We start from the raw sequence: 14,522 nt of genomic DNA on the forward strand, positions 1-14,522 counted from the left end.
GTAGCAAGAGAGAGAAAGTTGTGCACTTGATCCATAAGTTTGAGCGCCCGAGCATCTGGCAGGAACACCTTGCCGACCCGGGTGTCGAAGCGCACCCCCAGAAATTCCAGGACCTGGAAGGGCTGAAGATTGCTCTTGGAAAAATTGACTATCCACCCGAGGGAGGTTAGGAGAGCCAGGACCCTGTTGACTGCTTCCCTGCAGAGAGACTCTGACTTCGCCCGGATGAGCCAATCGTCCAGGTAAGGATGGACTAGGACTCCTTCCCGCCACCACCACCATGACCTTGGTAAAGGTTCGTGGCATGGTGGCGAGGCCGAACGGGAGCACCCGAAACTGGAAGTGTTGTCCCAGAATATTGAAGCGGAGATACTTCTGATGATCATGGCATATCGGTATGTGCAGGTAAGCCTCCATTAGGTCGAGCGAGGCCAAATATTTGCCTAAGCGAACCACCACTATCACCGCCCTCAGGGTCTCCATTCGAAAATGGGGAACCTTGAGAGCCCGGTTGACTCTCTTGAGATCCAAGATCGGATGGAAGGAACTGACCTTCTTGGGCACGACGAAGTAGATGGAATACTGGCCGGTGCCTTGTTCCTCCACCGGGACTGGGACCATGGCTCCCAGCTCTTGTAGTCTGCCAAGTGTCTGACAGACTGCTGGCCGCTTCCGCAGGGAAAGACTATGTGAAGATCCGGCAGATCCCGAGCAAACTCTAATGCGTAACCTTTCTCTATCACCTCTAGGACCACTGATCCGTTGTAATTTTGACCCATTCCTCGAGAAACAGAGAGAGACATCCACTTAAGTTTGGAACGGAGGAATGGGCTGGCCTTATTTCATTGGGGAGCAGACTTTGTGGCCGAGTGTTGGGGATTACCATCTTGGAAGGCACGATGTCCCCGAAAGGAATGAGACCAGGATTGGGATCGGGAGGAGGACCCTCTTGGGAAGGAATCCCGCGCTCTGCTATTATACCACTGCTGACCTCTAAAACGGGAACATGAAGGGTCTTAGACTGTTTCGGGGGGTCCTCCGGCAGCTTATGGATCTTGTTCTCTCTCAGGGATTTGATAAGTTGTTCAAGGTCCTCACCAAAAAGCAACTTACCCTTGAAAGGAAGTGTGCCCAACTGTGACTTGGAGGAAGAATCTGCAGACCAATTGCGCAGCCAGAGGAGGTGCCAGGCCGACACTGCTGAGACCATTGCCCTGGCCTGCATGCGGAGTAAATCGTAGAGGGCATCTGCCCCATACGCCACCGCTCCCTCCAACTGTTTTGCCTGCTCTGCTTCTGCAGACGGGAGGTCCTGGGTGCTGAGCAATTGTTGAACCCACTTAAGGCTTGCCCACTGCATGAGATTGCTGCAGATTGTCACCCGGATTCCCAAGGCCAAGACCTTAAAAATGCGCTCGAGATAGAGTTTGAGTTTGCGGTCTTGGACATCTTTCAACGCCATGGCTCCCACCACCGGGATGGTGGTGTGCTTGGTGACAGTGGAGACGGAAGAATCCACTTTGGGAACCTTAAGCATCTCCAAGCATTCATCAGGGAGGGGATAGAGCTTGTCCATTGCCCTACACACTTGGAACCCAGCCTCGGGGGACTCCCATTCCCAAAAGAGCAGCAACTTGTGCAAAGGATGGAACGGGAACATGTGTGGAGGAGCCCTAAGTCCTGCCAGGACTGGGTCCACGTTAGCTGGCATAGAGGCTGTAACCATATCCTCAGGTGGCACCTCAATACCCAGCTCCTGCAAAATGAAGGGAATGAGTGGTTCCAGCTCTTCCCTTTGAAACAAGCGGAGCACTCGGGGGTCGTCACCCTTGAGCAGGGGATTTGGGAGCAGCAAATCAGGATCTTGGTCAGGGTCAGGTACCGTGGATGTCTGAGGGGGGTCCGGGGGGGGGGGGGGAGACCCCCAGCACCACCCGGACCCTGATGGATTCCTGCCCCTCTGGCACTGCAGGAGGTTGAGGAGTGGGCAACCGAGGGATTTTAGCAGGGGGGTGGGGACCTGGAGAGGGGTCCTCCTCTTCCTGTAGGCTTGCCAGATAAGATTTGTGCATTAAAAGCACAAAGTCAGCAGAAAAACACAGTCTAGACTTCCCGGGGGCGGGGGAGGGGGGAGAGAGAAGGTCAGGGATCTCCTCTGGAGGATGCACAGGGCTTAAATTGGGGGGAGAAATATGCAAATCTGGCTCCCCTCCCTCTAGCAGCCCCGATTCAGAAGGAAAACTAACTCCCAAAATGGCTGCCGTTCCCACGGTTTGCCGAGCAGGGAACAGCCTGGCCATGCGGTGAGAAGCCTGCTCCCGGGTCACTGGCTTCGTTGCTGCTGCAGAGGGGCCCTCCCCACTCGACAGGCACCCAGAGCAAAGCACATTGAGGGAGAGCCGCGAAGCAGGCTCCCCACAGGCTAGGCAGACATTTGAACGTGACATGATCAAAGGATAGAGCTGCCGCTGAGGAGAAAAAACAGCTGAGCTGTGCTGCCCCGGTGAGCGAGTGCAGGCGATCGAACCCTGCTCGCTACCGTCCCTGAAGCCAAACAGGGGTAAAAGTAAGGCTGCCTTAATCGCAAGCTAAATATTTAAAATTTTTTTTTTTTAAAGGATTGCAGAGGAATGAAACTTCCCTGCCAGAACACCCAGGGAATTAGACGTCCCGGGGTCAAGGCAGCCAGTGAGGGGGAGTGACTTGACCACCAATATTGCCCCAAACACTCAGGTCACCGGGAAAGGGAGCCTAGGCTGAGTAATCAAGGGGCAAGCCCCTCTAGGCCTCCAGAAGAGCAAGGAGACAGAGGTCTCTGAGAAATAAACAGAGATTCCTGTATTAATTCTTCCTTTTTTTTTTTTTTTTTTAAATTTGCAAAGATAAATAATACTTGCTTGACCTTGCCCAAAGAACTACAGGAAATCCCCACAGGGAAATGGCAAACTAAGGAAGAAAGGGAACCGCAGGTTCAGCTGCCTGCATCTACTGGAGACAGACAAATACTGAAGGGATGCAGGGTAGGCTCTGTCCTGATATAGGATACCCTTTCAGTTTTGGTCTGTCTCCATCTGCTGAACAGGAGGCTCAACCCATGGTCTGGACTGATCCGAGTATGTACAGGGAAAGACTATATTTCCTATTTTGTTGCATTTCGGCAAGTAAAAAAAAAAAAAGGAAATCCCACAAAATTTCATGTGGTTTTCCTATCATTTTTTTGGGGGGGGGGGGGGAAGGGCACATCTAAGAAACAAAAAAACAAACCTGCCCCAACCCTTCAAGTTTAATTAAATACAACACCCCCCTCCTGACTCCCTCAAGACTCCCCCAATGTCCCTGGTTGTCTAGCGAGGGTCCCGGGAACGATGTCCCGCTCTCGGACCGTCGGCTGCCAGTAATCATGGCGCTGGTAGTCCCTGTCACATGATAACAGCAAAGGGCCACTGGCGACATTTTGAATACTAGCAGCCAATGGCCCGAGAGCAGGAGATCGCTCCTGGGCCCCTCGCTGGGCCACCAGGAACTTTCAGCAAGTCTTAGGGGGGTCGGGGGGGGGGCGGGCTTGTATTTAATTAAATTTGAAGGGTTGGGGCGTTTGGGGTTGGTTTTTTTTAATGAAATTGGCAACAAAACAAATTTCCGATCTGGGGGTGGACTGAAATGGCCCACCCCCAAACCAAAAACGAAACGGGGACAAAAAATAATGTATTCTCACTTCTAGTAAATATTATTCAGTCTTCCAATCAACTATCAGTAAAGGAAGCTGGAAACCACCCTGCTTCTCAGTGTCTTTTTTTAGATGAAAAGACTGAGAACATTAGTGTTGTGTAGTGTACAGAGGACAGAGCAGAGATTGTATTGCAAGAAATGGGTGTAAGAATTATTGTTTGCCCCCCCCCCCCCATGTAGGATCCTGGAACTCAGAAAGTAAATGCTATCCGTGGAGAATCAGGAGTAAAAAGGAGTTGTGTGCAGAAAGGGTCCACTCTCTTTTCTTCTATGTGCTTCTGGGGTCAGCTAAAGGATCCTTCCTGCTCAGGGATTACATATACACAGGAAGCAAAATGGTATTTGCTTTCTGCCCACTGTTAATGAACTGTACAGAAAGTTGATATATAGTATGCAGTGGGTGCATAATACATTTTGGTTATATTTTGCCTTGTCTTTTGGTTGTATGTAAATACTTGTTGAAATAAAACACTTTTACCTTATTGTCTCATTGCCATAGCAGCCTACATCCCCAATACCAAGGTCATCTGCCATTATCAGCAAAATATTGGGCCTGTAATCACCTGCCGCTCTTTGGGATTTGCATGGCCTCCAAAGCAAGGGGAAAACGAGCAGCAGGGCTGGAAGATTCCTGCAACCAGTTCAGAAAAACAAAAGATACAATTATCTTTCCAAGCTCCTGTTATGGAGGAAATAGTAATTTTTATTACACCTGAAAGTGGTCAAAAGGGAAATTATTGGAATTACTCCTGTTCTAGGCAATATTTTGTTTTATCCTTCTTTCCCTTAAAATGCAGAGTATGTCTGGGGAGTTTTGAGAGGGTGCCAGTTAGGGCAGGAGGGTTTGGGGCAGGTTGTAGAGGGAGGGTGGGCATGAGAAAGAGGCCCATAGATTGGATATATTTCCTGAATTTAAAGAAGGGATAGAGAGGCTCCTCAGGCCAATAGGCTTGTAACATTTTTAAAATCTTTTGTGGGGTTTTGGGGAGGGGGTTTCAGGCGTTATACCTGGCGCTAGTTGGATTGATTTTGCAGGGTGGTTAGGCCTGTACAGATTTTTTTTATTTTTCTGCCAATTATCTGGCTACATATTTTAAATATTGCTAGTTAAGGCTAAAGTTGTCTGGGTATGCATACCTGGATAAAGTTAGACCTAACCAATCATATTCAAACATAGCCAGTTAGATATAAACGTTGTCCATGTACAGGTACCCAGATTACTTTAGGCCAGTATATTCAGTGGGAGACTTGTCCCGCTGAATATATATGACAAATTTAGGAGGTCATTCTCTAAAGCGATCGCACGCGAAAAGTTCCTTTTCGCGTGCGATCACTAAATGGGGGTGAAGTCAGGGCTGCATCAAGACCAGGAGGAGTCGGGGTGGACTCCGCGAAGACATCGCGGATGGCGAAAAGACAACAACCCTTTTCACTGCCAATTTCGCGCCCAATAGCACCACCTTTTACGATGGTACTATTGGGTGTGAAAGCCGGCAGCAATAACATCGCGGAGGTGCGATCGCTGCCGGCTTTCGCAAGCCCACCCCCCGCTTCGCCCCCCGGTACTGCGCGATTCAAAGAGCCCAGCGGTATTAGAAAAACTAGGCCTTAGTCAGATAATTTATCTGTTGGCCGCTTTTCTTAATATTGACTTCTGTGTCATGATGAGTATGTATGAAATAGGTGCAAGTCATGCCATCTTTAATAAAAATCCTGATTCTTGGGGATCATTTAAAAAAAATAAAGCTCAGTTCCTAAATTAGCTTACTAAAATTTCTTGCCTCTAAGTTTTCAGTTGAAAATTCACCTAAATCAGCCTGCAATTCATTTTTTTAGATTTACCGTAGATGCATATCAGGGTCATTCATGAAGCCAAGTTAGGGCTCTAAAGTGCGTTATATCCCGTATATCATGCGTTCCCCTCCTCTGTTAGAATGACCTTCTTTGCATGGGTGACAGACCTTTCAGTTATGTCATCATTAACACCTGGGTGAGCCCTGAGATCAGCTGGACACCTGGGCCTTTCTTGGACTCAGGGCATGGAGAACCCTGTGTCTGGGACATTCACGGATAAGGAAGACCTGCCCTTGAAGTGGTAGTAACCCGTTGTGAGGAGGAACTCCGGTGTAAAATTCTGTTGGGGAAAACAAGCTTTGGTTTCAAGAGCCAGGAGGAGGTTTTGTCTGCCCTTCCTTCCTGTTTTGAAGCAAACAGAGCTATTTGCTTCAAAGGGATTCCTCCAGTCAGGAATCCAGAAAGAAGAAATAGACTGTGTAAATAACCAGGGAGATCCTGAACATCTGCTAACCATAAGTAAGGAAAACCAAAAATCACTGTGGTCACCCATCCCGTGTTTCACTATCCTGGGGAGAGAAAGAGAAGATTTCATCTCTGTGCTATAGTTCTTTTACCATTTTTATCAGATTTGAAGGGGTATTTTTGACCAATCTAAAGAGACCCTGCCCACCTGGGGGCTCCACTTTACCTAATCCAAGAGAACGGATGTTTCCCTGGCCCTGGTAGGTGAGTCCTGCACAGACAGAAGGAAGGAAGAAAGAACTGTAAGAAAGAAAACGAGAGATTTCTGTGGTGCTGCAGTTTGAGTTATTGTGCCGTTCATCGCCGTTGTTTGAACAGGAAAGACTTTAATTTTGGACACTAACACAGTTACTCCATCGTATTTATTTCACACTCACTGCACCTTTCCCAAGGGACTACAAAAGAAAAGGGAATGTGTAAGAAGATCTCCTTATTTATTTTATTTGAAAATTTTTTGGTATACCACACTCTCTCCAAATGGTTTGATCATAGAGATTTACATGGTTACATAAACAAAATTAAACAAATATTACATTAAAATAAAAAAAATTAGAAACCTGCAATACATGTTAACCTTCTAAAAGATCAAATAGTTATTATTTTCTTCAGAAACATTGAGTATATAAGGAGTGCTGTTCCCAGATGGAAAACATTTTATGTGGGTATTTTAGAACGTATTCTGTAATGTTTCAGTGTCAAAGGGCTTCTTATATAAGAAAGTTTTAAGATTGTGTTTAAAAGCGCTCAACTCTGTGAAAGCACATAGTTTATCGGGTAGGGGGCTGGGAACAGGAAAAGCTCTCTTTCTTGTAATATCAAGCCCAGCTGTTTTCAGGGTAGGAGCATCTAGCAAATTTTTATCAATTGAGCGCAGTTCTCCTGTAGGTTTGCATGGATGTAATCATGTGCAGGTCCAGATTGATGTCTCATTATGTATCAGTTTAAATATCATTGTCAGTACTTTATACTGAATTCGGAAGTGTACAGTTAGCCAATGTCATGAGGCATGTTGGGTATGCAGGTAAGCCCAGGAACAGGGCAGTATAGTAATCTAGTTTGGTGAATATTAAAGCTTGTACAATTATTCTGAAGTTGCATATATGCAGTAAGAGTTTTAATCTTTTCAGTAAGTGCGATTTATAGAATGAAATTTTGACTATTTTGGATATGTGAGATTGCATGGATAAGTTGGGGGTCAAAGATTACACCTAGATTACACGATTTCTTTACAATACGAATGCTGATGTCATCAATAATGAAGGAAACTGGTGGAGGATGAATAGGATTACTTATTGCACAAGGAAACAGGGGGTCATTTTTTTTGCATATTGGGCCCTGGAAGTAAATCTCCTCCCCCACCTACAAAGGATCCGGCCCTGGAAGTAAGAGGGATTGTGAAAGAGCGAGCCGGTGAGTGGATCCAGCCCCAAAGAGAAACAAATTCTTTTATGGCCCTATCCATGCAGGATAGGCACCCTGGGGTGGGGTTACACATGCCATTTGAATGCATGAATAACACAAATGTATGCAAACAGGATCATTAATAAGCAATTTGATGCAAATATTTTCTCATGGCCAACCGAGAAGGTGGTCAGCCGCGATAAAATAATAGCACCTCCTTGGAAAGTGTTAGATGTGCGGTAGGAGGCCCGGGACCCTAATGTGGGAACCGAGGCTCCCACCGCACTTTTAAAGTGGTTGAAAAAAGAAAACGCAGCCAAAGGGGAGGCTGAGCTGGGGTCAGTGCTGCCACTCGTTTCAACCCAGGGCCGCCAGTTGAGGTAGCCCCCAATTCTCTGACAAATAGATAAACGTGTTTAAATTATGCGTGCAGTGGCAGCGGGGCCTCCTGAAGTCAAACCCCCATCCCCATCCCCTTGAAGTGATACACTCCCACTCCCTGCCCTGCCGGCATCACAATGACCCCGCCTTGAATCACATTAACACCCCCACTCCCGGCTCCCCCAGCAGCACAATGACCCCCACACCCCCCCGCCAAAAAAAGTACAGAACCCCCTCAGTTTAAAAAGGATCTCGCAGCAGCCTGGGTCCAATACCCAGACTTTAACCCAGTCACATGGCAGGGGCAAGATCAGATTGGTGCCATTTTGGAAAATGGCACCAACTGGGACTGGTGCAAGAGTGCACCCGTACCTAACGCGGGATCCTTTTTCGAAGGTGGGGGGGGGGGGGGTTCAGAAAGGGGAGGTACTGGGGGGATGCTGTACTTTTTTGGGGGACTGGGGTGGGGGATGGGAATGTTTTACTTTTGGGGGGGGGGGGTGTTCCGCTGCAGCTCACATATTTTTAAATTTTATCTATTTTGTGGGAGTTAGGGCTGCCTCAACCAGCAGCCCTGGGTTGAAACAGGGATCATCTCTGACCCTCGCTCAATTGCCATTTGTCCACAAGTTTTGGTGTTTTTTTTTTTGGGGGGGGGGGGCAATGGCTTTTAAGGTGATGGAGGTCCCATGAGGTTGAGGCCGCCATCACATTAAAGGGCCACACACCACATTCTTTTGAGTCACAGTGTTTGGCTGTAGGAACTCACCATATAGCTGCAATGTGCTTTTGGGGGAGGAATCCCACTATCATGGTGATACCCCCCTATGATAGTGGGACCCCCTCCTGCGACCCTCTCCTGCGAAAAAGCATCATGGCTTGATAAATCTAGGGGTAGGTTAGGTACCTGGTGCTGAAAATTAATGCTAAGAGCCAAAGGGCCTGATTTTAAAAAGCATTTACTTGAGTAAAACTGGGTTTCACTCAAGTAAATTCACTTTACTTGAGTAAGTGGGCTTTTGAAAATTGCTACAGTATGCGCCATTGAATTGTCCATAGGATTTACACGCATAAGTGCTCTTTACTCAAGTAAATGGCTTTTGAAAATTGCATCAAAAGTAGTTATATTTACACATGTAGCTCCTTTTGAAAATTACCCCCTAACATTTTTTCTCCTCTCTAATTCTACCCCTGTCACTGCCAACATTTTAGCATCGGAATTTAGGACCCTAAGAATATTAGGTTCTCATCCCTAGTCGATTTTCAAAGAGGTTGACTTAGGCTTCAAACCTCCTATGTTAGACACCTTAACCCTTTGAAAATTAACCCCTAGGTGTCTTAAAAAGTCTCATTGGGCTAACTTAATTGCTGTATGTTGTCAAGAGCTGAATTTCAAATAACTGAAGCAATATATATTCTCTTCTGTTTTTCCATTTAGGGTTTTGAGCAGAGATAATTGCTTTCCCTATTATTAGGAATGGGTGACCTCATTTCCTTGTAGACTCCAGGCCCCTACTTTTAAGAGTTTTCCTAGCGTAAGAGAAACTCTTTCAAAAACAGACCTCCAGGAGTCAATCTGTCATGTTTTAAAATATATATTATGACTCGTTATAATTACCATTTAAAATGGCTTCTGGAAGAATCATTATTATCATTAGTGCACTCATTATGTACGCTACTGTGTATTTTAGAGAGTTTTACTGATAGCTGATAGCTATAGAAGTGAAAATCACTCCATATGGCTGAAGATTTGTATCTGCATCATCCCCAGGTCTTCTGCTTTGACAAGTCAAAGAGATTGCAGCAGAGAGGTGTCCAGAAAGTAACTGAATGCTAAAGTTATTGCTGGCCTGTAGATATTTCTTTTGACATTTTCGTCAGTTCTTTGATGTAGGAGAATTTTGTGAACACAAATGTTCAGGTAACACTGCCCACTTTAACCTTAATTTCTGGGCACAGATAAACTAGTCACATGGGGGCAATATTCAAGTTTTCTTATGTGGCTATATGTCTTTATTCGCATCAAAATAAAAATGTGAAAATAGCAACCACTCCTAAGCAGTAGTTTTACCAATGTGAAAAAAAAAAGAGGCAGAATTAGGGCAGGGGAGCAATTTGCATTTTGAAATCTCCACTTGTACATTCTTGTGTGTACTTTGCATCTGCTTCAAAACAGGTGCAAAGTACAATGGTACCAGAGTACCCACATTTCCCGTTGGCTGCAGATTTTCAAAGAGGAGTTTCCCTTTGAAAATGAGCTTGCAGGCACAATAAATTATCTGTGGGTCTGCAAGTTCTGCGGGGAACTTGAAAATTACCTTCAGAAAAGTACTGTACTCTTCTCAGCCTATAGCCCTGGGTTTGCTTTGGGTCCTGAGCTAGGTCTTGACTTTTATTTTCATGCGTGAAACACAGGCTTGTGTCCAGGGGCTGTGCAGCTTTTCTTTTATTCATTTAAAGTGACTTGCCTTCCTGAGAAACTACTTCTATGGGATATGACATCTCTATTAAATTGTTTAGGAAACTAGCTTGCCCTTAATTCCTTGGACTTCCCTTGTGGGTTGGTTTTCAGTTGTTCCATCCCCCTTTTATTGACTTTTATTTCATGGCCATGATCTTGCATTGAAAGAATTCTGCTGTGTACCATTGAATTTGTTTATGCTTTTTTCTTTGGACATTGATTATTTTTTATTTCCTTACCATGAACTTATCAGCGGACGTCCCATGACTTCCTCTCCACCAGGGTCCTGATAGATGATTTACTGGGTTAAAGTTCTGTAAAAGCGAAGATGAATTTTCCTACCAGAGTGTCAGTGAAGCTTAAAACTGAGACAAATATAAAAAATGCAAACTTATTGAGACTAGAATTAAAAAAAAATCTCAGACAACACAAGAAAACCATTATTAAGTAAAATCATCTGCACAGCACCACTAAAATTGCTCTATTGTACCCAATGAACTTGTGTACAATAGCATGGAATACCTATGGCTTATGAAATGATAACTGTTCTCCCAGGCTAGCAGCTGAATTGACATTAGTCCAGTATAGTTACTACTGGGTTTGTTTTGAGGTTATTTTAAAATTGTTTTATTGTAGATTTTCTGGTATTCTAATGAAATTTAAATATTCAGGGCCAGAATAAAAGATCGGGCAAAAGTGAGGCAAAAGGAAAATTGGTTCTTCCCTGCTAATTTTCATTCCTGTAATACCACAGATCAGTCCAGACAAGTGGGTTTATGCCTCCCTACCAGCAGATGGAGGCAGAGAACAAAACTTTGAGATGCTACTACATAACCGAGCGTGCCACCTGCAGTCCCTCAGTATTGACCTGTACCCAAGCCAAGATTATATAGAATTCTACCCCCTTCCTCCCCAGGCTGGGAGGACCCCACAAACCATCCAGTACAGGGTTAACGCCCTCGCCATCAGACTCCTGAGTCAGCTTGACCCCTAATTCCTCCAAGACCTGAGGAATGAGTGGCCGGAGCACCTCTTTCTTAAATAAGCACACCATCCAGATGTGCTCCAGCCGCTTCCAGAAGGTCCAGGTCATCTTTGCCTCCCTCCTCAGGAGGTTGGACCTCATCCAGGTTTCCCCCCCCCCCCCCCCCCGGGTCCTTAGCCGGAGAGGCCGCCCCTCCTCCTCCAATGAATTGTCAGAGTCCCCCAGATCCCTAGGGTCTCGATCCGGACAAGTGGTCCACGACCTGCGATGCCATGGCCGACCAAACCTACCTCCACCGGCAGCGGGCCGCTCCCTCCAGGACTGACTCCAGTGTCAGGAGGCTTCTTTCGGTGGCAGGAACGGTGCCACCGCTGAAGCTCTGCCCCCCCGACACCTCCTAGGACGCGCGCGGCAGGACCAGTCCCTCTCTTAAAGGGGACAGCGTGGGAAATCCTGGGCAGCACCCAGGAAGGACTCCACCCCTTTTAGGGTATTTAAACACTCAACTCACCATTGGTGCTTCAGTTAGTAAAGACTTCACTTCGCTACTCCGACTGCTCTAAGCTGCACGCTTAGACGCCACTTTCACGCTAAGGGCCTCGCTCCAGCAGAAGCTCTAGACACCCACTCCTCAGGGGGTCTCGCTTCCAACTTCCCTCCGGGGTCCTCACTAACCAAGACAACCGCTCCTCGGGGGTCTTTTCTCTCTATTCTTTTTCAGGATATTGGACCATTAGGTACTCGCTCCTCGAGGGCCTATCTACTTCATATCCTGCCCCACGGATCTTCGGTCCCACCATTCTACCATCAGGAAGACGTCTTCTCTCTGTAAATACCTCTATGATCCGGCGCTCCAACTCCACCCACCAGCCGCAGCATTACCTGTTCTGCGGGCTCCTGCCTATCGTGAACATCTGGGCGAGTCTACACTTCTGAGCCTGTTGAACGTATTGGCACTTCATGGATCAGTGCCTTACCTTCCTGCTTCACCATCTAATTACAGCAGTACAATAAAGCCTTCCATTCCTTCTGTGTCTACTACTCTAGTCTAGCCTATTGTATTGGTTCCCCATGGGGCCCCTCCCCATGGGAGGAGTCAACTCCAATACGACCAAGTGTCCAATTCACTACAAACATAACAACTCAGAGACCTCTCCCTCCTTAAAAACATGCATTGCAGGGAAGAGAGGTGGGGGAGAGTCACCCACCTTGCAGTTGGCCTGCAATTCCCCATGGGAATTGGAGGGGAAAAGGTCCTCACCTTGGCCTCCCCCCATGGCCTCCACAGACTGGGAGGCCCTCTGGGTCTTAGGACCCTTAGTGGAAGATCCTTCCCCCTCTGCAGCACAGCCAGTGCACAGGGAAAAGGAGTTAAGGTGGGCTGACCAGGTCCCGCAGGCCCTACAGGCCTCCACATGCAGTTTCTCAGACATCCACACTGCTGCAGCGCCCCTGCTGTGAGCAAGACCGCACCACGTGGTCCCACTAGACTGCTCAGCAAAATGAGCGTGGGAAGGCCAGCGAGCGTGGGAGCCGCGTACAGGAAAAAAAAAAGGCTTCAGAGCACTGCAAAACGCAGCAGAAACAGGGAAAGCCCCTACCTGCTGTTCGTTCAGCACCACGCGGTCGGGCAGAGGCAAAAAAGGTTCCCCACCTGGGAAGCTCCCCCGCAGAGCGTCAGAAACCACTACTCCCAACTCTTAAAAAAAAGACACCGGCAGAACAAACCGCCAACTGCCGCAGCCCTGTACCACAGGCCGACTCCCCTAGCTGTCCCTCAGACAGTGCTTTAGTTCTTCTGTTTTTTTTTGTTTTTTTTAAACATAAACTTTACTACCAAAGATAAAGAAATAAGAAGAAAACACCCCTGCAGGGATACTTCCCTGAGGGTGCCGGCGGCGGGCAGGAGGGAACCTCGGGGCTTGAAGAGGGAGCCAGTCCCCTGGCTATCAGTGGCCCCAGAATCTGCAGGCAACAACAGCCAGGAGTATCCAACCGCCCCCCGTTCACCCGGCTCAACTCGAGGGATGGCCCACTAAGGAACCTGGCAACCTCGAGGAACAGATCCAATTCTCCAACTCCAGATCAGTCAGGACTGCAGGTTTGCACCTCTGCCATCTGCTAGAGACAGGGATGTACTGAAGGACTGCAGTTGGCACTTTCAGTTATGTAGCAGTGCCTCAAAGTTTTGTTCTCTGCCTCCATCTGCTGGTAGGGATGCATAAACCCCCTTGTCTGGACTGATCTGGGTATGTTCAGGAAAGAAAAAAGTATAGGAAATGTAAATCTGAAATGTTGCATCCTTCACCCGGCCATCCCCAAAGGCTTTAATTTTCTGAAGCTTCTGGAAGGGAACAAAAATCCATTCAAAAAAACTGTACGTGCAAAACTTGTGCAAAATGCACCATGGGATTTTCTCCCCATTCTCAAATGTATCTCTGTATGGAACTGACAAGTGTTGGGGGTTTTGTCCACTTGCTCCTCCTGAACTGTGTCCTCTACTTCTCCTTCACTCTCTGGGGAGCAGGGGGAGCTAACAGTTTTCTCTCCCTTCAGGACCCCCAAAGACTTCCTTATCCTCTGAATTCACAAAAATGCCCCCTTTGTTCGATTCTTATGCCCTCTTTCTTTCTGGCTGATATAAGAATATTTCAGCATGCCTGACTATGAACATTTAACCTTGCCAGCCAAAAAACCATTCTAAAAATAGAGAGTATGTAAACACAGAAATATAATAAAGAGCTTTCTCTCAATAAATCTCTAGCATTCGCCAGGTCAAACTAAATGCTTCATTTCCAAGACTCGCAAACATAACATTTAAGGAACTTCATAATTATGGGCTGTAAAACACTCTTCTGAGTGTATAAATACATTTATAAAGTGTAGCTCTGCTCCAATCTAATCTGCGGTAAGACGGATTGTTCCGAAACACTGAGAGTGTCGGGGAACCTGATCTGGAAACAGAGAAGTTTTCCTTGAACTCTTTTTGTAGTTTTAAGTGCAATGAATTAAAAATTTAATATAAAAATACAGACTTAAAGTGGATCGGTGATTAGATTGGGACAGTGCTACACATTATAAGCATTTTTATATGCTAAGAAGAGTGATTTACAACCCATAATTACGACGATCCTTAAATGTTATGTTTGTGAGTCTTGGTAAGGAAGCAATTAGTTTGACAGTGTGAATGGCAGAGAAACATTTAACCTTGTACATTATTTCTCCAATTCTTTTTTTAACACAGTC

At 46.5% G+C, this 14,522-nt stretch overlaps 1 protein-coding gene across 5 annotated transcripts in view; it reads right to left on the reverse strand.

Moving 5' to 3' along the window:
• LOC115092619 (arylsulfatase H-like) overlaps positions 1 to 14,522 on the reverse strand; it is a 75,089-nt gene that overhangs the window by 43,997 nt on the left and 16,570 nt on the right. For 2 of the 5 annotated variants that reach the window (XM_029603683.1, XM_029603684.1), the window contains 2 exons: positions 10,531 to 10,656; positions 4,208 to 4,360 (listed from right to left, as the gene is read on the reverse strand). In XM_029603683.1, coding sequence (XP_029459543.1) covers positions 4,208 to 4,360; positions 10,531 to 10,556 — 179 coding nt within the window. In that variant the 5' untranslated portion in view covers positions 10,557 to 10,656. The remainder of the gene's footprint in view (positions 1 to 4,207; positions 4,361 to 10,530; positions 10,657 to 14,522) is intronic. The other 3 variants (XM_029603685.1, XM_029603687.1, XM_029603686.1) reach the window with 3 other exon arrangements.

This window comes from Rhinatrema bivittatum, chromosome 5 (assembly GCF_901001135.1).
Source record: "Rhinatrema bivittatum chromosome 5, aRhiBiv1.1, whole genome shotgun sequence".
Classification (NCBI taxonomy): Eukaryota; Metazoa; Chordata; class Amphibia; order Gymnophiona; family Rhinatrematidae; genus Rhinatrema; species Rhinatrema bivittatum.